General features: G+C 43.0%; 2 protein-coding genes across 4 annotated transcripts in view; both read left to right on the forward strand.

The window, feature by feature from the left end:
* The window catches only part of MSRA (methionine sulfoxide reductase A), a 308,591-nt gene extending 291,281 nt beyond the window's left edge, over nucleotides 1-17,310 (forward strand). For all 3 annotated transcript variants that reach the window (XM_054062226.1, XM_054062228.1, XM_054062227.1), the window contains one exon: nucleotides 16,481-17,310. In XM_054062226.1, the coding sequence (XP_053918201.1) occupies nucleotides 16,481-16,645 (165 nt within the window). In that variant the 3' untranslated portion in view covers nucleotides 16,646-17,310. The remainder of the gene's footprint in view (nucleotides 1-16,480) is intronic.
* Nucleotides 17,311-17,674: 364 nt separating this feature from the next.
* Nucleotides 17,675-27,000, forward strand: part of LOC104061825 (serine protease 55) — a 67,631-nt gene continuing 58,305 nt past the window's right edge. The window contains 6 exon segments of the mRNA XM_054062337.1: nucleotides 17,675-17,705; nucleotides 20,278-20,281; nucleotides 21,018-21,155; nucleotides 22,039-22,069; nucleotides 22,071-22,281; nucleotides 24,654-24,799. Of these exon segments, the coding sequence (XP_053918312.1) occupies nucleotides 17,675-17,705; nucleotides 20,278-20,281; nucleotides 21,018-21,155; nucleotides 22,039-22,069; nucleotides 22,071-22,281; nucleotides 24,654-24,799 (561 nt within the window).

Below are 27,000 nucleotides of genomic sequence, written 5' to 3' on the forward strand. Positions count from 1 at the left end.
GCCATGTGTGACATCTCCAAATGGTCTGTTAGCTTTCCTATGCTCTTGCTTCAAAAAAGTGGAAGAGGCAGAGGAAAGGTCAGAGACCCCAAAGGAGGCTGGAGAGGTGTTTTGAGGCGTAGCGAGGGGACCCCCATTGTTTCTCTCTACTTACTGTAATAACCTAAATGAACAGTTTTGAGCGTTCATAATGCTAGCCACCTCCTAATTAGGACAAGCTTAAAAAGGACCGCTTGGCATCCTTGTTGGTGAGAGCCATGTGCTACCTGCAGCAGGCCAACTCCAAAATGAAACTGATTTTTCTCTTACCTACATTCTGCATTCAAGCAGCTGCTCCTAACAGGTGCTTGCTCTCTTCCTAGCAGATGGCGACGAAAAAATGGATTTGTTGGCAGGTTTTGCCACAAAGCAGCCTTCTTATCACACATATTGATGTGTATACAAACATACAGGCGTGCTATCAGGCTTTCAGTTTAAAATGTAATTCTCCTCTGATATAAGGTCAGGCATGTGGAGTCTTAGAGAGAATGGGATGTATTTCTCTCTTCTCTATCCTGAGTCTAAAGGCATTTGTGACTTAGCTGCCACATCAAAACCCTGGCAAACATTTGCCCATTAGTTCAACTCTTCTGCTGCATCTAAAGGACCATGTAGTAGAAAGGGATATGTAATGTTAGACTGCATACCTCCATATTTGTCAGTGCATCTTTAATAGCTTGTACTAGCTTAAAAAACAATGAACTAGAAGGCCAGCAGATTTTAGATGGGGATGGCCCTGATGTTATTCTCCTTGCCAGCGTTTAGGGTAATATAATAGAATTACAGAATCTCTCTCCTTAAATAAAACAACCACCTGAAAATTTACAGTGGAGGAGAGACTTAGCAATACATTTGAACAAAGAAATATAACTGCAGCATTTTATCACCAGGAAAGGTACCCAGGACTCCGAGTACTGAAATGCGTTCAAAGCTGCCTTGGGGAAGTAAGCAGGGAGATCATTTGTTCTGTATTCCTCACCACAAGAGAGACAGCTGTCAAACAAATCCTTATAACCCGTTTTGTTCTTGGCCTGTTAACTCCAATTCCACCTCCCATATTTTGCCTGGTGAGGGCTGTAAATTTGACAAAATTATGCAAAGTAACGTCAGATTCAGAGGACTAAATGCATTGCCCAAAAGACCTTTCTCCTTCTATTTCTTGTCATTCAAGTAGCACCAGGAAGACCCCAACTCACTCTGTTTTGCTGTTCATTTCAAACAAACAGCCTGAGCCAAGACAGCCAGATGAGGATGACATCTGGCTATCAAACCTCTGCCAAATCACTGCTGTTCTGTAGCTGGCAGGAAGATGACGTGCTGCAAATGCCAGGTTCTCTCTGAAATGTAAAGTGCATTCCTTGCATTTTCTTTGCTTCCCCTCCAGCCACAATCAGTTAGGTATTTTGTTTTACTAATGGCCAAATTCAAATCTGCTTTCCAGCCACATAAATCCATTTCATCGATGCTGGAAGGCTTATACAACAAGTGGAATTTGACCCTGAAGTCCAAGATGGTCTTGCATTCTCTAAGCTTACTGACAAATTAACTTGTTAATTTGTGAATCTCATTCAAACATCCAAGCCTGTCCAGTGGGAATGGTTTGCAGTAGGGATTGCTAATCACAAAATTGAGAGCAGTTTATATCTAAACTCTTCCAGGAAGGAGTAAGTAAAGCTTGGGGCAGGTGGATAAGCTAAAGAAGCTCTGGAGGTCTCCTTCACTAGTCATTTTCTGTGAATCTGAAGTGCATCACTTTAATAAGAAATCACTGTAGCTTGTGAAAAAAGCACTGTAGCTTGTGAAAGAAATCTATCGCCAATTAAAGGTAAGTGGAGTTAAAAGGTAGCCTGCTACATCCCTTGTAATACATTACTCTCTGTTGTGCTTAGAAGCAGTTCAATCAGAGCTACACAGGAGAAGCTCATTCAGGGGTAGCATGTGAACTGGAACTGCAGGATTCGCCCTGTTTCCTTACGAAGGATTTTTTATTTTCACCCCTCCCTGCATTCTGCTGTACTCTCAGCGTTTTTGGCAGCTGCCAGAGGGCATGAAAGAAATAACTGTGCTGGGTTTGCAGCTGATGTTCTGGCCAAATGTACTTTTCCCCCTCTTCTGGTAAAACAGTTTTGCTGCAGGCAAAAGTGACTGGCTTTCAAAATCATAGGAGGAAAGTAATTGTGTTGGATAAATATGCACAGAGCTTGGGCTGCTGAAGTGAACCTGCTTTGCAAAGGGCACAAGCCACATTTCTAGTTTTCTGGTTAGCATCCAAAGTTTGACTTCTTCACCACGTATTTGCAGATTTCAGTAGTATCGTTGTGCTTTCAGTCTCTGGGCTTTTAAGCAGAAGCCATCCGCTTTCGAGGGCGCTCACACACAAGTGGATATTAAAGCTTGAAGAATAACTCGAATGTTTTTAAGTTGTCTTTGGTGAACCAGCTTGTTATGAAAACAAATTCTGATTTCCACGGTCTATATCAAAAGCCTCAGCAAAGTGTCTGTACTGTAGAATCATGGTGTGAATGTTGGGGTTGCCCTGTGCATGAACAGGACATAGACTCTATGGTCCTTCTAGGTCCCTTCCAAATCAGGACATTCTGTGATTCTGTAGAGGCAACTATTGATGGTTTTGTAGATGTTAGAATCCCAGAATCGTGGGATGGTTTGGGCTGGAAGGCACCTTAAAGATCATCCAGTTCCAAACACCTATCATGGGCAGGGACACCATCCACTGGATCAGGTTGCTCAAAAGCCCCATCCAACCTGGCCTTGAACACCTCCAGGAATGGGGCAGCCACAACTTCTCTGGCCAACCTGTGCCAGGGCCTCACCACTCTCACAGGAAAAAATTTCTTCCTAAGATCTCATCTCAATCTCCCCTCTTTCAGCTTAAAACCATTCCCGCTCAGCCTATCCCTGCACTCCCTGACCAAGAGCCCCTCCCCATCTTACTTGTAGGCCCCCTTTAAGTACTGGAAAGCTGCTCTAAAGTCTCCCCAGAGCCTTCTCTTCTCTAGGCTAAACAAGCCCATCTCTCTCAGGCATCTTGCCTGTCTGTAGATTGATAACTATTAGAGAAGATGGATTAATTGTATTTTACTTTGTAATATGTAACTGTGCTAGTAACTCACAAGCAGTTTAATCTTCTTAGGTAGTTTTTGTGGAGTTGATTTCGGAAGAACGTTTGTTTAGCTGTGGTCCTAGCAGGGTGATGCAATGAGTGGCACTGGATTTAGATCCCCAGCTCGTGGTTGACCCTGGCTGTGTCCATTTCCCTTTAGTCTATATCAATTTTATCTCTCATGGGATGTGGGTTGACTCCTTGGAGCTTAACGCTGTTCCCTGGTGCACAAGTCTCACGGTGACATTTGTGATGTTCTGGAGAGGCATCTTCTGGCCTTTAGATGCCATTCCAGTGGGATGGGGGTTCCCATCAGTCTTTTATCAGAACTGCCAACCTCCTGAGCATATCTCTAGTACCTCAAGCTGTCTTGCTTACAGAGAGTGCACTGTAATACAAATGAAGTATATAGCTGACAGCATTACCCTGCCTTCTGCTATGAGATCTTTTGGTGTCTGCGTCAAATAAGCAAACCCAAACTCATCTGTATGGAAATTCTCAGGATTGTCCATGCTTATTCAAATGGTGATTTCATCTGCTGGTACCAGTGTAGATCTTACACACAACAAATTCATAAAGGTTTTTATTTTTTAATTTCATAAGAAGTTGCTCTCTATCTGTACTATAAGAATAGGGTGGAATATTTTGAATTAAGATTAAATTTGATCAATGATTTGTCAAGTATAGGGGATCTTTCCATTGAAAGGTATGTACAGATGCTGGTAACTAACTGGAATCCTGTTTGATGCAACTACTCAACATGAAATATAATTCTGAATATGTAGCAATCTGTGGCTTATGTATCTGTAGATTCTATCTTTATCCATTGCATCATAATGCATCCTCCTGCAAAAAATCATGGAACTATCATAGCAGTAGGGTTTATTCATGTCTGCACAACAAATAAATTGCTTGATATTATCCCAGTACTTCAGAACAAACCTTTTTTTTCCAGAAAAGGTAATAAATAGCTAATTCAGCTTTCCTAAAGCATATGTACTATTATTGTTAGCAGGAAGAAAACCAACCTGAAAGCAAATGCTAAATGATGCAGATCTTATTCTTATTAAACTTAAGAGTTTTCTACCACTTAAAAACCTGTCAAAAACCTAAAGATCTGGGTGAATGAGATTTTCTGGAAGGCAAGCTTTAAAGTTTACCTCCTTCTCTTTTTAAACAAGAAGGCAATGCCTCTATTTACATGCTGTTTCTGGAACTCAAATGAAGTGAGTACATCACTGCTGCAGTATTTCATGGAACATCCTTTGTTTATTCACACTGTGCCACTTCTAAACTTCAGATGTAAACAACAAAGGCTTCTTTGTATTTCACACTATCACATACTCACTACCTTCTGAAGTCCAAAGCCAAAACACTGTGGAATTTTACCCTCCTCACACTTTCTTCTGCTTGTCGAATGCATTCTTCCAGGCTTTTCTATTTATAGTAGCTGGAATACTACTTATCATCTGATTAAAATGTGCTTTGTTCATTTTCTCTTGACTTTTCAGTCCTTGGTATTGGCTAAAATTGTATTCCCCAGTAACTATTTCAAATATAATTTTAGTAGTAATTATGCATATATTCAATAACAGAAACAATTTGTCATCCTGAAGGATCCAAATTGCTTTAAAGTCGTCGACCTATCTGTAATCCTATTACATGGATAAGAATTCAGAAAATATTCCACTGAACTCCGATGGCCAGAAACAAACGTAAGAAAGAGCCAGGCTGGAAATACAGCAGTTGCCTGACAACACATGTTTTAGCGCCATAGGGTAAAGTTTCCATTTCAAACCAGAGTGGAGATTTTCACTGGAAATGCCACCGAATTTTAACTGCACTGATCCTTGAGATCTACCACTGAGAAGTCCCTCCTGACTTTTTCAGAGCATTAATGGTGTCTACATCAATCTCACGCTGGATCCATCCCCTCTCTATTTGCTGATGCCCGGGGAAGCTGGCCAAGGCTCTTTGCTCTTCTTGTCCCATTCTGTGCTTGTCTCCACAGGAAAGATGAGGACAGACTACCCAGGAAGCTTTAGACATTTTACCATGCTGTGTTGCACACAGTCTTGTCCTAGCTGAAATCCTGCTTTTCAGGAAAACCAGAGAAGCACATTGTTGATTCTTTCCTTTCCCAGGGAGAAGTTAAATCCTTTGTCATCCCATTGCCTTTAGCTGTGTTTGAGCACAAGATATATCTCATGAGCCTATCCATCAAATACTTTGTTCCGTTTTGGGCCCCTCACTCCAAGAAAGACCTTGAGAGGCTGGAGCACATCCAGAGAAGGGGAACAGAACCGGTGAAGGGGCTGGAGTGCAGGAGTTCTGGGGAGCAGCTGAGAGAACTGAGACTGTTTACTCTGGAGAAGAGGAGGCTGAGAGGCCATGTCATTGCTCTCTACAACTACCTGAAAGGAAGTTGTAGTAAGGTGAGTGTTGGTCTCTTTTCCCTAGTAACAAGAGATAGGATGAGAAGAAATAGCCTCAAGTTGTGGCAGGGGAGGTTTAGATTGGATGTTAGGAAAAAATTCCTTACCAAGAGGGTTATCAAACATTGTAACAGGCTGCCCAGGGAAGTGGTGGAGTCACCATCCTTGAAAATATTTAAAGCACATGTAGATGTGGGGCTTAGGGGCATGGTTTACTGGTGGACTTGGCAGTGTCAGGTTTACAGTTGGACCCGATAATCGTAGAGGTCTTTTCCAACCTAAACTATTCCATGATTCAGTGATTCTGTTTGGGTAGAACATTTAATGTATAGCATGACAAATAGTTTTGCTGCAAATTACTAGGAGTGTTAGGCCCATGTTAGATCCCTCTGAGATCTTTCATTATGTAAGAATCCAGCAATATAGACTGCAAATACTTTAGTGATAACAGCAGCTAGTTTAGTAGGTGAGTCTAGTGGTAGCCATTCAAGGTAAGTCATTCTCCACTCTAGAATATCCTGTGGCTGTGTGAAACTTATTTGAATGAAGAGTATCAACAAAATCCCCTTGATCTCATTACAGCTTGAGTTTCCCCTGTGGTGTCAGCTGACCTAGGAGCTGTGAGGCATGCAGTATAATAACTTATTTAATATTTGTGATAACTATAGCAACTGGAGCCTGAAACTTTGGTGACGATCCTCATTGCACTAAGTGGTGCAGATACGCTCATTGTAAGAAATGGCTTGTGCCCTGCAGAGCTGGAATGAAAAAAAAAAAAAAAAAAGATGAGTAGCATTATTGCCTTTTTAAAGAATGAGAAACAGAAGCAGAAAGAGAGATTGGGAACGCTTGCTTTGCTAGAAGTCACCAGGACAGTTTGAGGCAAGCCAGTTGATAGTCCTGCTGCTCTAAAAAGTAGTCTCTGGGCTTTCACCATAAACAACTCTATCTTCTAAAGAGGGTGGACAGCACAATGCAAATAATTTCTCAGCTTTTTGAGTGTGAGGTGGCTTAGAATTACACACTAATGGTCACGAGAGGTTGAAAAGAAAAACAGAGCTTTTTGTTAGAGGCAAAATAAGTGGCAGAGATGACACTTTGCCCAACAATTTCCATTGTAAGGATCTTCTTTCAGATATGCCTGTATGCCTGAAATCTTATGATTTCAGAAGCAAATATTAGTGCTTGATCTCTGCCTGAAAGTGTTACCCTCCATTCGCAACAGAAGTAATTTCTGGATTTTTCAGGATGAGTTTAACAAAAGATAAATTTTTTATTCCTCTTAAAAATTCATATGTTTTCCTGAGAAACTGTCGTGCTTATATATCGTGGAAGAAATACTTGGTATGTTGACTCCAGTTAGAAAAGTAAAATGATGGCAGTGTAATACTAGAGCTGAACTGAGCTCTATACCTTAAATACGTGAAAAATATGTTAGCCTGTACTTTGCAACGAAGTGTCATTCAGAGATAACTGACCTAATGGGAGTGTTAAAGTCTTGTCAATACAGTATTTACGGATGAAGTGTTTTCTTCTGCTCACAGGCAGCATGGATTTGCCTGATCTTACCATTACACTGGTTTTGGACCTGAATTAGCTTCTCAGCATCATTCAGGACTGCACCATGTGGAGACAGCAGTTCTGGTCTTCAGTGGCTTGGGGGATTCTGCATGGGGTGTTATCAGCGGCCTCACCTCAGTTTGGACCTGGCCATTCTTCATTTCAGGAATATGAGAGTAATGCATGAGTGATTATCAAAGAAAAGTCTGCTGTCTCAAACCACAGAATAGATTTTAGCTTTAGATCACTGGAAGTCAGAACAGGGCATATATTTTCTTAGCCATCATAAATTATCCATGCAGGATGTGCAGTAAAAGGCTGTTTGGCTACGTTAAAATTGGCTAGACAAACAGAATTTCCATCTCTCTCAATGGCTCCTTCAACACCTAATTAGTTCCCAGATGCTAGTTGAGCGAGATGTCTTTTATCTTTGCTAATGTTATCTTCCTATACCTCCTAAATGCCCCCTGGTGTCATTCTCCACTTTCATCTTTCTTCCCTCAGGAGAAGACAGGATAGGTGTTCAGGAAGCTCTGTTCTGAAGGTCAAGATTGTAAAGACTGTGGGTCAAGTTGATCCTGTTATACCAGTCAGTATCTGGAGCAAAAGTTTTGAATCTGGAATTAGATTGATATGATGAAGAGCAGCATACAACTTCCTTTCTATGCATGTTCATAGGATCACTATCCGTCAGGAAAAAAATAGATTTGCAGATTTTATTCCACTGTCAGTTTCATTTAATACAATTTAATACAATGTTCATTTTTCCCCATTGCTAGAAGGTGCAATGGAGTCTGTCTGTATAAATCTGCCATTTCAGCTGGCATAGTTCATTGTTGTGGGCAACGAGGAAGCACGCTCAGATGTAAAACAGTAGGAAATAACAGACTAACTGCACTCCTGATCCTTCCTAGACCCTCTGAGCACAGTCACTTGGGGCCTCAGATATGTTAATAGCCAGGCTATCGGCCAACTGTGATTTACCTTGGCAGGTCTGATTTATATCTGAGCCCAGCAATTCTTCCCCTTCTGGCAGGAATGAGTGACCAAACAGCCTCCTTCAAGCTAACTATTTAAGAGAAAAGCATTTCAGAGAAAGCACATCTTCAAACCAGCGTAACAGACTCTATATATACACACAGCTTTCCCCTAAGGCTCATGAAGCTGTATCTCTGGCAAGGTTCAGTTTACAGAGTTCAGATGATGTATTCTGTTGTGTGGGGGAGTTTTGTCAATGGGCAAAAGCTCTGACAAAATCGGTTTTGCAGTTTTACAGATGAGAATCACGATTCTCCAGCTTAGACTTGGCATCGAGATCATTTAAGTTTCTATTGTATTTCCTTCTTATCTGCATTGTCCCTGTGCTGCACTGAAAGAATACACTTGTAGGAACAATTCCAGCAGGCTCATGTAACAGCATTTCTCCTCTTTGACCACATTCTGTGTAGTCCCAATAGGATGTTTATGTCTTCAGATTTATAATGTAGTCACATAGTAGCTTTTTTTTGTGGAACAGTAAAGACCAAAGAAAGCTGTACAGTCAATGGGTTTCACCATTCCTTCTCTTAGGTTCATATGCTCACACTAAAGTTCTGCAGGATGCAGAGTTTATACCAACATAATTCAATCATTTCTGGTTTCGATCTTGCCCAATTTGCAAGAGACACTGCAAAGTGAGTTCTGAGACTAGACAGCTTCCCTCCAAGATTATTAATAATACTTAGAAATTATACAGCACTCTGCTTCAAGATCCTGTGCAAGCATTAGCTAATTGTGTAGAACTCCAAAGTCCTGTGCAAAACATTAGTTAATCAATTCTTGCAGCAACTATCAAATATATCAATACCATTCAATCCATAATAATAAATGGAAAGAGGAATGGATAGCTGGTCCCAGTCCATGCCACTGCCCTGTGTGGTAGACTTCAGCACTTGCCAGCCACTGCTCCCACATTTTCTTTGGCAGGATCCTTCTTCCCATCTGGTTCGCTGTGGATAAACACGTGATTTCCAAAAGGATGTCACCTGCATTGATGTGAATCCAGATTTTATCAGCTAGACATGACTTGAGCCATTTCCAGGGCTCTGTAGATGCCACAGGCATCAACTAGATTGGAAAAGCAGGCATCAGTAAGTGTAATAGAAAGACTGGACTTAGCACAGCAAATTGAGTTTCAATATTCTCTAGAATAACAGTTGAGTGTTTACCAGTGAGATTCTTCCAGGTAACTGAAGGCAGCACAACTGAAACAATTTAAAATAACATATCATTGAGATGATATGCTGTGGAGCAGGCTGTCTTGCAGGAAAAAGAGACCTAGCCAATGAAAGAGAAGTTAAAATATTTTTTTGTCAGAGAGTGTAGTGATAGGATGAGGGGTAATGGTTTTAAGCTGAAAGAGGGGAGAATTAGATTAGACCTTAGTGAGAAATGTTTTCCTGTGAGGGTGGTAAGGCACTGGCACAGGTTGCCCAGAGAAATCGTGGCTGTCCCATTCTCTGGGAAGTGTTCAAGGCCAGGCTGGATGAGGCTTTGAGCACCCTTATCCAGAGGAAGGTGTCCCTGCCCATGGCAGGAGGGAACTGAATGGGCTTTAAGATTGCTAACAATTGAAACCATTCTATGATTAATTGCACATTATTGAGGGCTCATGCTACTCATTATGTTAGTTCTTCTGGACCGAAGTAGGGAATAGCTTGTCCTCAATACAAGTGAGCATGTATTGCTGAATTTCTGCTCCCAAACCTACCAGCAACTAATCCACAAACTTGACAGAGTCAGTTAATCTGTTTTCCAGTTGAAAATGTCCCAGTAATCATGCATCTAGGAGGTACACATACTCCCATCCTACAGAGGATCAAGTCCATGCAGTCAGGCCCTCTCCTGAAACAGTGCAGCTCCTTGAACTCTTAATGCTTTTGGAAACAGAGCTGAGTTTCAGTGTTGCTGCCAATGCTATTAAATTTTGAATAGTCAGTATAATAAAGGAGTAGCCCTAGAGGTTTTAAATAGGCACTCAGCATTGTGAGATTACTTGCCTTACAGTTTTATATTGAGGATGAATGATGATACAGAAGCACAAGCTGTAGCTGTCACAGGCATCAAGATTCTCTGCAATAACATCAGTGATTTTAAAGAGGCTGTTAGAAATAAAGTAGCCTCATGTAACTTGCTGAGACACAAGGCAAACTGGACATTCCAGCAGCCAGAGTATGAGCTGTAAGCTGGCTTTTAAAGTACATGTTGAATCAAGCATAGGATGATGCTATTTTTATTAAAAGCCACAAAATGTTTGAAATTAATTAATATTCCACTGCTTTACTAATGCCTCTGCTCAGAAAATTAATCAGTTTCATCAATTTTAAAGCTTTTTTGTTTGGTCAAATTTATAAACTTCCATGAACCGTGCATTTTCAGCACAACGTATCAAAGTGTTAGTGGCTTCCAGTCTGTTCCTTCAAGCATTTGGAGGTACAGGGGAATTGTGCTTTTCTGGCAAAGTTCATTCCAAATTCTAAAAGCACTTTACAAGTATTAGCTACTTCCATCTGAATATTAAAAAGAAGCCAAACACCTTGAATGTGTTACTGCCGTGCTGTAATGTCAAATGATTAAATATTTTGACATACTTTGGCTCAATATAATGAGCCAGCTACAAAAAGCTGAAGCAGCAATTCCTGTCAATTGGGAGGGTGGTGGCAAACTAAAGCACAGAAGTAGAGTGTGCTAAATATGGTTGCTTGGAAGTAAGTGAAGAGCAGCCTTCTGTGGTCACACTGGTTAGGTTTATTCCTTGGTAGTCTACTGTATAATCTCCCCTGTCGAGGACAGCATTTCATATCACCTAGCATAACCAAACTGAGTTGCTATCAGTGGAACAAACCAATTTCATGGAATCATAGAATAACAAAATCGTAGAATAATTCACATTGGAAAAGACCTCTAAGATCATCCAATCCAACCATCAGCCCATCACCACCATGCCTACAAAACCATGTCCCAAAGGGCCACAACTACACTTTTTTTTAATACCTCCAGGGATGGTGATTCCACCACTGCCCTGGGCAGCCTCTTCCAATGCTTCACCACCCTTTTAGTAGATAATTTTCTCCTAATACCCAGCCTAAACCTCCCCTGCTGTAGCTTGAGGCCATTTCCCCTCATCCTATCACTTGCTACTTGTGAGAAAAGACCAACACCCACCTCACTACAACCTCCTTTCAGGTAATTGTAGAGAGCAATAAGATCTCCCTTCAGCTTTCTCTTCTCCAGGCTAACCAGCTCCAGTTCCCTCAGTTGCTCCTTATAAGAATTGTTCTCCAGCCCCTTCCCCAGCTCCATTGCCCTCCTTTGAATGTGCTCCAGAACCTCAATGTTTTTCATGTACTGAGGGACCCAAAACTGAACCCAGGTTTCGATGTACAGCCTCACCGGCAATGAATCCAGAGGTACGATCCCTTCCCTACTCCTGCTTGCCATACCATTTTTGATACAGGCCAATATGCTTTTGGTCATCTTGACCAACTGGGCGCACTGCTGTCAACCAGCACCCCCAGTTCTTTTTCTGTTGGGCAGCTTTCTAGACATACTTCCCCAACCCTGGAGCATGAGGTTGTTGTGTCCAAAACGTAGGTTCTGCTGTTTCCCAGTAACCCAGTTCGTGGCCTTCAAGTTAAAAAGTGAGAACATCTGCAAGATATAAGTCTCTCTAAATGACTAGGACATCCCTTACAATCTTTCTAACTGCATCTGCATGCCGTGGGATCCCCTTATTACACCAGAGATGGGACTGGTAGCATTTGGTTTAGTAGCAGCTGGATATCCAACCAGTATGGTGGAAAAAAAAATAGGATTTGATTTGTTGCAATCCATTCTAATTCCAAGCCTGCGTATCCAAAATCACATCTTTTCTGACAGTGATGTTTATGCCAGTTGCTGGTCCTAACACATGCAGTGTTCATGTGTATGGCACTGTCTGTTTTATGGCCAGATAGCCACAGTGCAAGTGGGTTCTCTAGACAGTGCCTTACAGCCCACCTCCGGATTTGGTGCCACTGGGAGGAATATTGCTTCTTGCTTGTATACGCTGCACAAGTCCAAATATAAAAGAAAATCTGCATCCAAAATACTTGCTCCAGTTCACCAATTCACTAATATATTTTCCCTGAGATAGCCGAGCATTTAAGGAATCAGTTCCAGATATAAAGAATCTGCAAAGCATGAGCTGTTCGTGAAGGACTTGACTCGGGTAATACCATAGCAGAAACTGCATGACTCCTCATGTCTCTCTTCACAGCTGAGTCACACACTAAGTCATGTTTAGGATTTTGAGGCTCTGTCTCAACTTGAACAGCCACAGCAGAAGAGGTTCAGAGCAAATCACTGAAATGAAGAGTGCAACCGAATGGTGGTCGTAGAATCATTGAATCATAGGATGGTTTGGGTTGGAATGGACCTTAAAGATCATCCAACCCCCTGCCATAGGCAGAGACACATTGCACTCGATCAGGTTGCTCAAAGCCCCATCCAACCTGGTCTTGAACACTTCCCCAGTAATGAGGCATCCACAACTTCTATGGGCAATCTGCGCCAGTGCCTCACCACCATCACAGGAAAAAATTGCTTCCTAGATATGATCTAAATATCTAGTCTTTAAGCTTAAAACTATTCTGCCTCATCCTATCCCTACCCTTCCTGATAAAAAAGCCCCTCACCAGCTTTTCTGTAGGCCCCCTGTATGTACAGGAAGGTCGCTATAAGGTCTCCCCAGAGCCTTCTCTTCTCCAGACTGAACAAGCCCAACTCTTTCAGCCTGTCTTCCTACGGGAAGTGCTCCAGCCCTTGAATCATAGAATCACCAGGTTGGAAAAGACCTTTTTTTCCAGGTCATCGAGACCAACCATTCCTAACACTCCCTAAACCATGCCCCTAAGCACTTCATCCACCTGTTCCTCAAACACCTCCAGGGAAGGTGACTCACCCATCTCTCTGGGCAGCCTGTTCCAGTGCCTGATGACTCGTTCCGTGAAAAATTTTTTTCTGATATCCAGCCTGAACCTCCCCTGGTGGAGCTTCAGGCCTTGGATCATCTTTGTGGCCTCCTCTGGACTCTTTCTAACAGGTCCATGTCCTTCCAGTGCTAAGTACTCTGGAGCTAGATGCAGGGCTCCAGGTGAGGTCTCATGAGAGCAGAGCAGAGGCGCAGAATCTCCTCCTTTGCCCTGCTGGTCACACTTCCTTGGATACAGCCCAGGATATGGTTGGCTTTCTGGCTGGAAGGAAAGAACTTAAATTGGAAATTACTGGCATCACAGGTAAGCTGTGATTTAAATTGACCCTGCTACTGAAGGAATGAAAATGCGGTGTCCTGTTACAGAAGGTCACATTGGATGGGTCAGGAATTTTGAGACAGCCCGGAGTAAGAAGTCTGCTAGAACAGGATTATCAACAAGTTATATCTGCCTCGGCGGCAGGAAATCAATCAAGAGTGGGCTGATTTACACCTGCTGGAGCCAGCACATCATGATCTTCATCATCTTTCCCAGTGATGTTTTTATCTCTGCATCAACACAGTCAGTGCGAGGCAAATATTTTCCTCTTTAAAATCAAAACATTCAAGGTAGTGTTTGGCAGAGTGTTGGAGCCTGGGGTTCCTGCTGCTTCTGACAACAGTGCTGGTATCTTTTGCTAATGACCAAAGTGCAATATAATGAGTTGTCTTGGGCTTCTGCTTTATTCAGCATGCAGTGTTTTAATAGACCGTTAGTAATTCCAAAAGGGATAAATGATGTTTATGCCCTCTTGTGGTATGTTATTGAACAGAATGGATTTTCTAACTGACTAAATTAGGCCAATGATGGAAAAGTCCCAGGTAAAAGTCTGTAACAAATACTAGTTTGCACAGTAGAAAAATATCTATCCCTCCAGCTGCATCCTCATGACTCAGTTAAGGAGGGGGAAGCCAATTTTACATGCATTTACAGCAGCAAGTAAATGACTAATGCCCATGATGACAGAGTTTGTGCCACCTTTCTGGAGTAGAGATAATTTTAAAAGTGATTTTCTTTGCTAGGATGGTTAGGAAGTTAGTAGAATACTGCTTTCTAAAAGCAGGTCTGTTGATACCTCTGTGGTAGTTGTTGCCAGTGTGTTGTGATAAATACCTTCACATTTATCTTCTTTGCTCACACATTTGATGGGTAAATAATCCAATTCCTTTGGGACAAAGCCTGCCCCAAAGATGAAAAACGCTGGTGATTTTACACAGGGAAGCAAGGCCAGATTCCTGTGAACTTGGGTTTGTTACCCTGCCGTGTTCAAATACAATGAATTAACTAGTCAACTTCTTCTTAACCTGCTCTGAGAATTTTGATATAGGATTGGGAACCCAGGGGCTCCCCAAACATGTTAGTCACGGATTTTGTATCAATATTATTACTTCATTCCTGACAGAAAACTGAGTACAGCAAAATCTATTCTGAAATTACCAGAATATATCAGACTAATGCTCTGCAAAGTCCAACAACTGATGTCAGGCTGGGGTCAGTATGTAGCTCTGCTGAGGCACAATCTAGGAAAACCTATTGTTGGGTATTTTGAGACTTTTTGATCTAAAATAGTCACCCATTATTTAAGTGTTAGCTAATGCTGTAGGAAGCATTATTTCCATTATGTGTCCTTTCTCTCTGCCCAGCCATCAAGTATGTGGAAGACTATTTCCTAGGATGAGAATGATTTCCTTTCCACATCCATGATGAGTACAACCACAACATTGGCTTTAAATAAAAGTATCAGGCTGAACTGGGTTAGGTTTTAGGAGAAACACTCTAGCAGGATGGTAAATATGTCATAAGTTCCTTGAGGAAACTGGAGGATCTCCATCTCCAAAGATCATCCCTGAAGATGATCAAGACCAGGTTGGATAAGACTGAGTACCCTGATCCAGTGGAAGGTGTCCCTGGCTATGGCAGGGGGTTGGAACTGGATGAGCTTTAAGGTCCCTTCCAACCCAAACCATTCTATAATTCTATGATCTTTCAGGAACGATTAAACAAGTATTTGCTGGGAGTAAGGCAGCTATCGTTTGTTGTATCACCCTGAGAGGAACTGGACTTCATGACTTACAACAGGTCTACCAGCTCTGTTTTTGTGGTTCTGTGCAATGATTTCCTTTCATTTGCTTTACTTATTAGTATGATGAGAGAACATTCTGACCCTTTGTTCTTACAGCTGATCCTATTGTCAGGTCTGGCTGATAGAAGTATAATTCTATGTCCACTACTTTGCAAGTACACTTTGCAATAGCAGTCTGACACCAATTAAAGTGCTTATTAGGTTATCACAGACTTCAATGAGCACAAGTTGTGTACCCACTGAGATGAGAATTGACTGCAAAATGTTGGTGCTTACCAGTTTCCTTAGAAAAGAAAAACTGAGTAAGAAAAATGCTATGGCAATTCACGTTATAAAGAAATACCCTCTGCCAGAAACCTTTCAGGAGTTTCAAACTCAGTTAGGGGATATCAGAAAGAAATTAAAGTCTAATTTAAAATCCCCACCCACATTCCTTCTTCTTTTCCTGCCAAGTGATTATTGTTCATGGTCCACTTACTGGCAAATCTTTCAGAAATGAGCTATAATTCGCCTTAAAAATACATTTCTGGTCATGATAGAACTGATCTTTTTGAAAAATGGAATCACAGCAACTCTGAAAAATCCCTAATGCTCTTATTTCTCAATGACATCAGTGGGGCTAAAACTTCACCCAGAATTTGTTCTTGGCATAAGGACTTTGGGGTGGTTATCACAATTCAAAGCTGAGGCATCTGCCAGGGTAAGTTCTTGGACACTGCAAGGCAGCTGTCCAGGCTTGATCAAAGTGTGCTCTGCTCCTTTCAGGTTTTTTTTTCACTTTCATTGATGGCACCACATCCATGTCTGGTGTGGTTAACGAAGAGAAGAGAAGAGAAGAGAAGAGAAGAGAAGAGAAGAGAAGAGAAGAGAAGAGAAGAGAAGAGAAGAGAAGAGAAGAGAAGAGAAGAGAAGAGAAGAGAAGAGAAGAAATCTGTGGTTATAGCAAATTAAACAAACAAACCATTAAAACATTAGGGTGCCCTACCTCTTCTCCTCACTGCCTAATTTGATGCCCACAGGGTCTCCTAACAAAATAATGGAGAGCAAGGATAAAGGACTTTCAGGGATATGCAGTAGCTATGGTCCAAGCACTGAGAGAAGTCTGTGTCTCCTGCTGAGAGAAAACCTAATCTCATTCATCAATGAAGAGACTAGCAAACCACTAATGGCTTTCCATTGTGTTTCTTGACAGGTATTGACAGAGGGCGGTTTTGGTCCCATCACAACAGAAATCCGAGAGGCTCCAGAGTTTTATTACGCCGAAGATTATCATCAGCAGTACCTCAGTAAGAACCCTGGTGGATACTGTGGCCTCGGAGGAACAGGGCTTTCCTGCCCTATTGGGATCAAGAAATAGCCTGCGCTTACTCGACCTCCTCCACTTTGTTTTAGAGAGTGGTTTGATAAAAAGGCCAACAACCCCAATAAGTGTTAAAGAATGCCCCCAGCATCGGTGCATAAAGATTTCAAAGTCTTTTGGGATAGTTTTCCATAATCTGAGCAGTTTCCCATCCACCTACGTTAGAAGCCAAAGTAAAGGCGGAAATTGCACCTGTTGGCCAATGCAGCTTCTTGCTCTGTGCAGCTTGCTGAGTTTCCTTGCAATCTTGTAATCTGAAAAAAGTAACTTTGAAAAGTTGGGCTTGAAATTCTATTAAAGAGAAGAATTAGGAGGTTGTTGCACCTGCTGCTTTGCATAGCTAATGCCTACAGACGTGTTTATTTTCTTGGGTTATTGAATTTGCTTGTGTTATGAGCTGGAGCCGTGGTTGGGTTCATCTGAACTATCACAACCCTGTAATTTGACGTCTTTGAGAATGGTGAATTTCTAAAATCAGTAATTCTCTTACAATTCCACTTCCACAGCAGCATGTAATATCACCTATAGTGCCTATTTTCTGAAACACTTTTAGTACCAAAAAGTATAAATTGTGATGTGATACTTCTTTTTTGACAGTTCCAAAATGTGTATAAGCACAAAAAGAAATCAATCTTGTTTCCTGCAGTAAAAATAAATTACAAAAAAAAAAAACACAGAAAAGAAAATTGTTGTCTGTGATGTGTTCTATGCCTCTAAGTATATATCCAGGTAGATTTAAAGAAAGTATCAAATATTATAAAAAGCTGCAACCTGTTAATTAAACACCAAGGCTTTTAAATCTGCATTGTCCTGCATAACAGTACAGAGGATTAGAGTTCATATTGGCCTCACTGTAACGCAATTATTCCTATGATTTATTATCTCTATGGCGTGGCTCCAGTGAAGTGATTATGCCCCTCTGCTCGGCTCTGGTGAGATCACACCTTGAATCCTGTGTTCAATTTTGGGCCCCTCACCACAAGAAAAGACATTGAGGGTCTGGAGCATGTCCAGAGAAGGGGAACCATGCTGGTGGAGGATCTGGAGAACAAGTTGTGTAAGTAGCGGCTGTTTAGTATGGAGAAGAGGAGGCTGAGTGGAAACCTCATCATCATCTACAGCTCCGTGAAAGGAGGTTGTAGTGAGATAGAATCATAGAATCACCAGGTTGGAAAGGACCCACTGGATCATCGAGTCCAACCATTCCTAACACCCCCTTAAACCATGTCCCTAAGCACTTCATCAACCCGTTCCTTAAACACCTCCAGGGAAGGTGACTCGACCACCTCCCTGGGCAGCCTGTTCCAGTGCCCGATGACTCTTTCTGTGAAGAATTTTTTTCTGATATCCAGCCTGAACCTCCCCTGGTGGAGCTTCAGGCCATTCCCCCTTGTCCTGTCCTCAGTCACTTGGGAGAAGAGGCCAGCTCCCTCCTCTCCACAACCTCCTTTCAGGTAGTTGTAGAGAGTAATAAGGTCTCCCCTCAGCCTCCTCTTCTCCAGGCTAAACAACCCCAGCTCTCTCAGCCGCTCCTCGTAAGACTTGTTCTCCAGCCCCCTCACCAGCTTCGTTGCTCTTCTCTGGATACGCTCCAGAGCCTCAACATCCTTCTTGTGGTGAGGGGCCCAGAACTGAACACAGGACTCAAGGTGCGGTTTCACCAGTGCCAAGTACAGAGGGAGAATAACCTCCCTGAACCTGCTGGTCACACCGTTTCTGATACAAGCCAAGATGCTATTGGCCTTCTTGGCCACCTGGGCACACTGCTGGCTCATGTTCAGTTGGCTGTCAACCATTACCCCCAGGTCCTTCTCTTCCATGCAGCTCTCCAGCCACTCTTCCCCCAGTCTGTAGCACTGCATAGGGTTGTTGTGCCCCAAGTGCAGGACTCGGCACTTGGCCTTGTTGAACCTCATGCCATTGGTCTCGGCCCAGCGGTCCAGCCTGTTCAGATCCCTTTGCAGAGCCTCCCTACCCTCCAGCAGATCCACACTTCCACCCAGCTTAGTGTCATCCGCAAACTTGCTAAGGGTGCACTCAATGCCTTCATCCAGGTCATTGATAAAGACATTGAACAGGGCCGGACCCAGTACCAAGCCCTGAGGAACCCCACTTGTGACTGGCAAATAGGTGCTGGTCTCCAAAGTGAGAAGTGATAGCATGAGAGGAAATGGCCTAAAGTTGTGCCAGGGCAGGTTTAGGTTGGATATTAGGAAAAACTTCCTTACCAAAAAGGTTGTCAAGCATTGGAAGAGACTGCCCAGGGCAGTGATGGAGTCTCCTTCCTCAGAGGTGTTCAAAAAACACGTAGATGTGGCACTTCTCTGGCTCATGGCTTAGTAGGCACAGTGGTGTTGGGCTGACGGTTGGACTTTATGATCTTAAAGGTCTTTTCCAACCGTAGTGATTCTATGATTCTACTTCAATAGCTTGTAGAGCCCCCATCAAGACCAGAGCTCATTATGGCAGGTGCTGTGCAAATGTAGTGTCGGGCAGTCCCTGCCCCAGTGCGTGCGCAATCAAAACAGCAGAACAGCCAGCAAGATGTAAAATAATCTGTAATTTTAATATGGGGATCTCAGAGTAAAGACTAAAAGCTACACCCAAAGAGCATAGGGGGTGTAGGAATTACGCTATATGGATACAGGATCCTATGGTTTATGTATATGCTATGTGTTATCCTACTAGGACAAAGAGCTTCAGTAGAAGAGATGGGGATGGGTTTGTCCCATTCATTCGACTTGCTCCTTGCAGTTCCCAAAGCAGTGGGAGATGTGAGCTTGAGCATCTCATGTGTTTCTTATTTTGGAAGCTGTCTTAACTACTAAGTTTGAAAAACATGTGTCATTGATGTGTCTTCTTTCAGATGCGTAAACAAGCAAGTTTGCTGTTCTTCAGGGAAAGCTTGTAGGAGCCTGCCTTGATGTGAGGGTTTTGGGCAGCAGAACATTAAAGCCATTTCTGAACGCGGGATGGTTGGCACCCAGAGACACACATGCACAGCGTTTCCTTTTGAATAGTTCTCCATGCTGCTTCTCTCCATATCTTCACTTGGTGTGATTTCCGTCTCAGCAGATCAAGTTTCAGGCTCAGAAAGGCCCAAAACAGTTCCATGAACATCTCCTGTAGCTACTTTGCAGACCAGATCCTATTTAATCTTGGAGGAACTGAAAATGTGCAAAAGAAAGTGAGTCTTCTGGCTTGTAAATCCATGCTGAGGTCTTTATCCAAAGACAGACTATACCAGAGAAATTACCTCCCTGTCTTCCCTCGCTCTTTAGCTGATGGTAGGTTCATTCCACTGTTAAAAGCCAGAGGAAACTTGTTACTTTAGCAGATTTATACCTAGGGCAAACTTGAGAGGATCTTCTTGGCAGGATTGCCATGCTAGGCTCTTTCTGGAGATGCCCAAAAATGTGCCCACATCAGCCTCAAGGTTTCCAGTTGCTGTGGTAACTGATCACCTGTAATTAAAGTGTTATGCTGCTGAATTGTTCCAGTGTTCACTGCCAAAGAAACCAGCACTTTCATCTCTTTTCCATGAGGTGACAGAAAAGCAAAGAAAAGAGGAAAATATTATCTGACTTTCTTCCTATGCGGTTTTAACTTTTGTGTAATTCGGATTTCAGTCAGGTAACTCCTGATTTGCTCCAATGTACAAGGCAAAATATTTCATATGCTGAATCATTTAGGTGCTCATGGAAAGTTGCTTGGTTCCTTTCTGTCCTTTCCCCTCCCTCCCCTCCTACTCCATGTTTATTGTTTCAACACCTACTGGAAAGCCTTTGGAGAAAGCACTATTCTGTCCTTAATATAGTCAACCTCAGGTCTGAAGCTGGCCAAGGCTTTTTTAAGTCTTGTCCTGATGGAAATAATGTGTCGGTTTAGAAATCAGCATAGATGGGTCTGCTGATGCTAAAATTGACCCTCACCAAAATATTATGCTCCCACAAAATTAATTATGGAGTTACTGTAGGGTGGTCTCGCTGCTGCTGCTGAAAGTACAAAGAGTATCAGAGTGAGACTGTAGAGGTGAAATGATAACGATTCTGTGTCGTGGATTAGGTTTTTTCAGGCTGGATTTGGTTTTCTAAGCCACACTTACCCACAGGGAAGAAGGGATTGGCTGACTCAACATCTTTGATACTATACTTTCATTTGACACTGTTTGATACCTACCCTGACAGAGAGCTACCTCTTTCTTCTGAGAAAATAGACATAGTCTAAACGAAGAAGAGAAAATTAACTCCAAGTTTGATAGGCTTGATGGCAGTCTACTCATGAAGTCCAATATTACAATACCCTGTGAAAGTCAGACCAAGATATGGACAGGAATTTCACTGCTGCCGTATCCCTATCATAGCTAAAGGATCACTGCGGGGAGGTATGCCAAGACTGGGGAGTTCCCATGGCATGTGAGCATCCAGAGCAACGGGAACCATATCTGCGGAGGCACCATAATCAGTGCATTGTGGATTTTAACTGCAGCCCATTGCTTTGAAGAAGCGTGAGTTTTTGCGAGAAGCAAGGACACAATGTTCATAACATTGCTTCTTGTGGGTGTAGGAGATGTGTGTCCTTGGACTCAAGCGCAACACATATGTGACAGAGCCAGAAAGCAAGCCCTGAAAAAAAGGAATTGTCTCATTAAGGGAAGTGAGGCCCATTTTTTATTAGAGGTTTATTATGGCAATAGGAATGTGTAGAAATCTGCATAACCAGGAGATTAAGAGGGGAGTGTTTTGAAGGATGGTCTAAGCAGCCTTGTGTGAATGGTCATGATTCTGTTTTGGTGGCCCCAAGCATTTCTTGTATGTCTACATATGTTGCAGTATCTTGTAAAAAGAGATGTAGTCCATTCCAGCTTACTTCAACCCCCAAATTACCTTTAGTTTCATATAACAGACACGTTTACCTCAAGGAGAGTCTGATTATAAAACAGCAGTTTCTGGATAAATCAACCCCAGGCAATGCCCAGGGGCATAGCCCAGCCCTCTGTAAGCCCCCACCAAAATTCAGTAAGTCCAAGAGCTGAGACTACTCAGTGAGAAATAAGCTGCAGCATCATAACGTGCTGCAGCATCATAACGTGCAGCAGCTGGCTGGGGGCAGCATGGTCCAGAGCAGCCAGTCCAGGGCACAGCAGTCTTGAAGACCCAGCCCACTCTCTTTGTTAGCAACTGAGCTATTTATAACTTGATTGCATTCAGTTCTACCTCTGCAAAATTAACGTTACCTAGAGGTGAGGGTAGATTTCTGCAATCTTTATAGCTAACCTATCTCTACAATTTGCTGAGCCGTACCCTACTCAGTGAGATGAGGCACCAACCTTTGTAACACAAAGCCTCCATGTTTGTTTATGTCTATACTGCTTCTGTTTTGTTTGTAAGGCCACCAGATCTAACTGTTGTAGTGGGGGGAAACTGACCTCAGCCTCCCGATGGAAGAATATAAGCTGGACAGCTTGATCCTTCACAAAAACTTTGACAGAATGAGCATACAAAATGATATCACTCTGGTCCTGCTCAGTTCTCCCATCAAGTTCAGCAATGAGAAAATCCCCATCTGCTTGCCCTTCATATATGACATTGATACATGGCAAAACTGCTGGGTTGCTGGTTGGGGAACTACACGTACAGGTGAGATGCTGTTGGGAGATGTATTTTCTAATGGAGGCTGGCTTTAACCATTTAAAGTAGATGTTCTTTCCCAGGAGGGCTTACCCACACTGACTTCCACTCCCCACTAGCCTGATGAACACATCCAGGCCCTCACAGTCTCTGCACATCCACCAGTTCTCTGTTCAGTGCAAGACCAACCTTGCCCTGCACATTACCTACTGACCCCCAGAGAAAGGTCCCTGGTACTCTGAGCATGTATGTTCAAGCTGGAATCTTAGGGCCCACATTTCACTTTCCTTTTTTGGCACATGGTGTAAGACAAGCTCCACTCTGATGGGCAAGTTAGGTGAAGTCTAAAGTGGTTTGGAATAACGGAAACAGTAGTCTAGGGTAGTCTTTCCCTTATTGCCTCCCTGACCCAGGTTGATTCAATGGTACTGACTACCCCTCTTCTTCACTCATGTAGACCAGCAGACTGCTATTGCTAATTGCTTTCATTTAAGCCCTAATGAAAGTAGTTCTAGCAATGATTGTGACCCAAAGAGTCTATCCTGAATAAATGTCACTAAATGGCTAATGAGTGTTTTCATTATTGGAAGGAGGTAATCAGGATGACATGGACAGGGCAGTGCCTTGAGGCTTTAACAATCCTTCCTAGGATGTAGTAAGCAAGTGTCTCACTTAATCCTTGCTATTCTCCTCTGTAGGGTTACTGTTTCCTCTCTGAAAGTATGCATTTTCCTTCTTAGGCTTCAGTAGCTTCATGTAACAGTAATACACAACACAACACTGTTATAGTTGTGAAACTCTCCCATTTCACCAAGGTAACGTACTCATAGAAACAAAACCAGGGAGCTGCTGCAGAGTCACTCTGCAGCTTGGCAGGATTTCTCTTTAGCTAGTGTCTTTGCAAAAAAACATGTTGTGGCTCCAGGGATCAGTCTCATGCTGCTGTGGGCTCAGTTGGCATTGCCTCTGCTCTCCAAATTGCACCACACTGGGAGGCGAATGCACTCAGTCACAACACACTCCTTCGGTCTGGCAGATGTTTCATAGAATTATAGAATCATAGAATCATGGAATTGTTTGGGTTGGAAGGGACCTCAAAGCCCACCGAGTTCCAAGTGGGACACCTCCCACTCAATCAAGTTGCTCAAAGCCTCATTCAACACTGAACACCTCTAGGGGTCTTTTCAGAAGGAAATGTTGAGTTTGGTGAGAGGGATGTGCAATGGTGTGATGTGGGCCATACCAAAAAGAATAAGGCAGCGTTCCTCAGCGGGGGAAAATAGGTCATTTCTCTTCTCTGTCAGCCTTTGGTGGACACCTCTCAACTGGCACTTCAGGCAGCACTGGTCTGACTTACTTTCAACTATAGTCAGTTAGACCTCCATTGAAGCCACCTCCTCGGAGATGCTGCCATTAAAGCCTTTCAGTCTGTGGGCACTTCCGCAAAGTGGCCCCATTTCAGCTGGGAAAGAGAACCTGATAACTTTCTATCTTTTAGATCTTACGTTGAAGTTCAGCTTTCCTGAAGGTGCAGGGGGGATTTAACTCAATGAGATATGGGTAGAGTGAGTTTCTGGAAATCTGTAGATCTCCTCTCCAGCAGCAACATCTTCCAAAAGTCAGCTTTATCCTTCAGATTCAGGTTCACTTTAGAGAGAACTGTGGGTGAAATTAGAGTGTGTTCCAAGTAGCCCTGAATATTTTCAGTCTTTTTGTTGCTTGCTGTTTTTCTATCTCAAGGGAAGAATAAAGCAGTAATGTCACCCTGAGAGGCACTTTGTGGAAGATGCTGCTGGTCCTCTGGGTGAGGCATGGCCTCATAGACCCAAAAGAGTGCATGAGGATAACAAGAGCATCTGTTCTGCAGAAAGCTCAGTAGACTTTCCTCTGTAGGGCTCTCACAGGACCCCATGAAGAGTTCCTGAAACTGAGTTCTGCAGAAACATGAGTGAGAAACAAACAAGTGCAGTGAAGCTTGTCTCGGGTCATCACCAAGACCAACAGGATAAATTGTTCCTTTGGGAGTCTTCCAGATGTACAAAAAAAAAATATAAATAAGTGATTTTTTAAAAATTCTGTTTAGCAAGCCTCCATTCCCCAGGATTTCAGCTTTGCCTCTTGATACCTCACCCCTCTTTACCTACCTGCCTACCTTCTAGGCTGACATAAAATCAAAAGCATAAACCTTTGCTAGTGTTTGGAGAGCACTGGTAAGCCTCCATGTCCCCAAGATCATATGGTTGTGCCTTGAGACCATCTTGCCCTGAGATGCTTTAAAAATTCAGCTGAAAGCAGTCTCAAGGGCTGTAGTTTCACCCCTACAAGTTTGCACTGTGGGTTTGTTAATTGTTCTCTTCTGACTTGCTGATTGACAGTTGCAGTGCCAGCATCCCATGTACTGCAGAAAGCACAGATGAAGCTCATCAGCAGACAACAGTGCTTGGTGCAGATGCCACAGCTAGACAAGGATGAGAACGTGCTGTGTGCTGAGCTGGAGAGAGGACAAAAAGGGCCCTGCCAGGTAAAGTGAACAAACTACTGGATGGCCATGCTGTCTATGGGGCAAAAAGGCATTGGAGGAGACGTTTCTTTGCTTCAGGGATGAATATCAGTCCTTCCAATGGCTTCCTGGGGTTGCTAGAGCTTCTCTCCAGGGTCAAGGCAGGATGCTAGGGGCCAAATAGCTGCCTGCAAAGGCCTGTCGATCCAGGCAGCAGGGATGCAGGACTCTTGGGGTCAGAAAGCAGTGATGGTACTGGAAAAAAAACACCTCGCTGAGTGAATGAGCTTCTCCACATGCTCTCCCCACACTGACTCCCTCCCTCTACAGGCAGGTGCTCTGCAAGGGAAACTGCTAGCTAAAAGAAGTGTAAGGGGAAGGGCAGTTCCCAACAAGTCCCCTTGGATAGGAGACAGTTTTGGGTGGTGCTGGGGAGAGGAATTTGGACTGTTATCTCATAGCAATTTAACCCCCCTGTGTCTGCTGTGGCCAAGCTGTGCAGTGGTGGAGGTGATGGAGCAGTCTCACATCCCTGTGGAAAGGGCTCGTCATGGCATGGACAGCATCATTCTCCTGCCTGGTGTCCCCTCAGCCCTGGGGTGGGCCATGCTCCTCTATTGCCAGGTTAAATACTGAAGGGAGACAGGAAGGTTTGTCCAGGAGAGTCAAAGCAAAAGAACTGGGTGAGAAATAGAGTCCAGGGATCTTTAATTTAGAAGCCTTTCTTGGTGAGTTCTTGGCTCAGTCTAAATGTCCTTGGATAATACAGCAGGGTGGTCTCTGTGTGCCTGCACTAAAACGCATCTTATTACAATGAGATAGTGAGGTAGGATGATGACTTTTAAAGCTAAATAACACAGTGCAAGCAGCAGTTGAAATCAAGAACTGCTAAGGGTGAGAGTTGACAGATACTCAGAGACTGGAAAATCTCACTCAGATATTGGAAGACCTCGCAAGGATGAGAGGAAATTGCCTCAAGTTGCACCAGGGGCAGTTTAGATTGGGTATTAGAAAAAAATTCTTTACTGGAATAGTGGTGAATCATGGTACAGGCTGACCAGGGAAGTGGTGAGGTCCCCATCCCCGAAGGCATTAAAAAATGTGTAGCCATGACACATTGGGACATGATTTAGTAGGCACGGTGGTATTGGGCTGACAGTTGGACTGGATGATCTTATAGGTCTTTTCCAACCTTAATGATTCTATGATTCTATGAGAACTTGTGCCCTCAGAACATACTCCACCTGCAGGACCACTGTCCTGACATCAAACAACATCTGGAAGCCAAAATCCACATTTGTTTTCATAGCACCCAACCTCCAACCTCTGCCCTGAGTGCCTGGTAGGGGCTGAACTTTCCCTGTAGTCTCCACTTCAGGACTAAGGTCTCTGTCCTCTACTGAGCGAGGATTTTATTACACATGTGCATATGTTTGTAGGGGACGGATGAACAGACACATGCATGCACAGCTTCATCTCATAAGAATCATTCATTGAGAGTGCTAAACCAACACCAGGACAGAGAAAGATGCCCTCTAGGCAAAGAGAGTGGGGACAGGGCTCATGAACTGCAAAGCTGTTGAAAGCTGGGCCTGTAGCTGGGCAGCAGAGGAGAAGCTTGCTTTGCAAAATCGTTTCTTGATTAGCCAGAAAACATCTGCTTCTGAAACCATTCGTCTAGTGACTTTCACCCCCATTAAATTCAATCAAAATTTTTAAGAAGAAAACTGCCACAGGATAACATTAACATGATTAAAGAATGCACTTCCCAGCTCAGCCTTAAATTCTGCAGCTGAATTATGTTGGTGAAACAGCAAGAGCACTTGTACCCAGCAAAAATGAATCTCCTGTATTCAGAAAGCTGATGAGGGTGCTGTTTTGATATACAATAATGTGAGAGTCATCTGAGAAATGAACTAGAAATGTGAGCTTTCCAAGCAGTGGAAGTACAGATCAATTGCATGTGTAATAATACTCATAACCCAGCAACTGCCCACTTTTAGTGGAAGCTTGACCAGGCAGAAGTGTCTTGCAAACTAAATGAGAGTAAACCATAGTGAGAGTAAACCATGACAAAACCATACCCTAGGTTCTTCTAGTTCTTCAGAAGAGAAAAAGGTGACATGACTTTTCATCAGAAACTGCTAATTTACTGCAGGGAAAGCATTTTGCCGATGGATGGCTTTTTGGGAAGCCTAGATTGAATCTGGGTAGGGCACATT

Source organism: Cuculus canorus, chromosome 3 (assembly GCF_017976375.1).
Source record: "Cuculus canorus isolate bCucCan1 chromosome 3, bCucCan1.pri, whole genome shotgun sequence".
Taxonomy (NCBI): domain Eukaryota; kingdom Metazoa; phylum Chordata; class Aves; order Cuculiformes; family Cuculidae; genus Cuculus; species Cuculus canorus.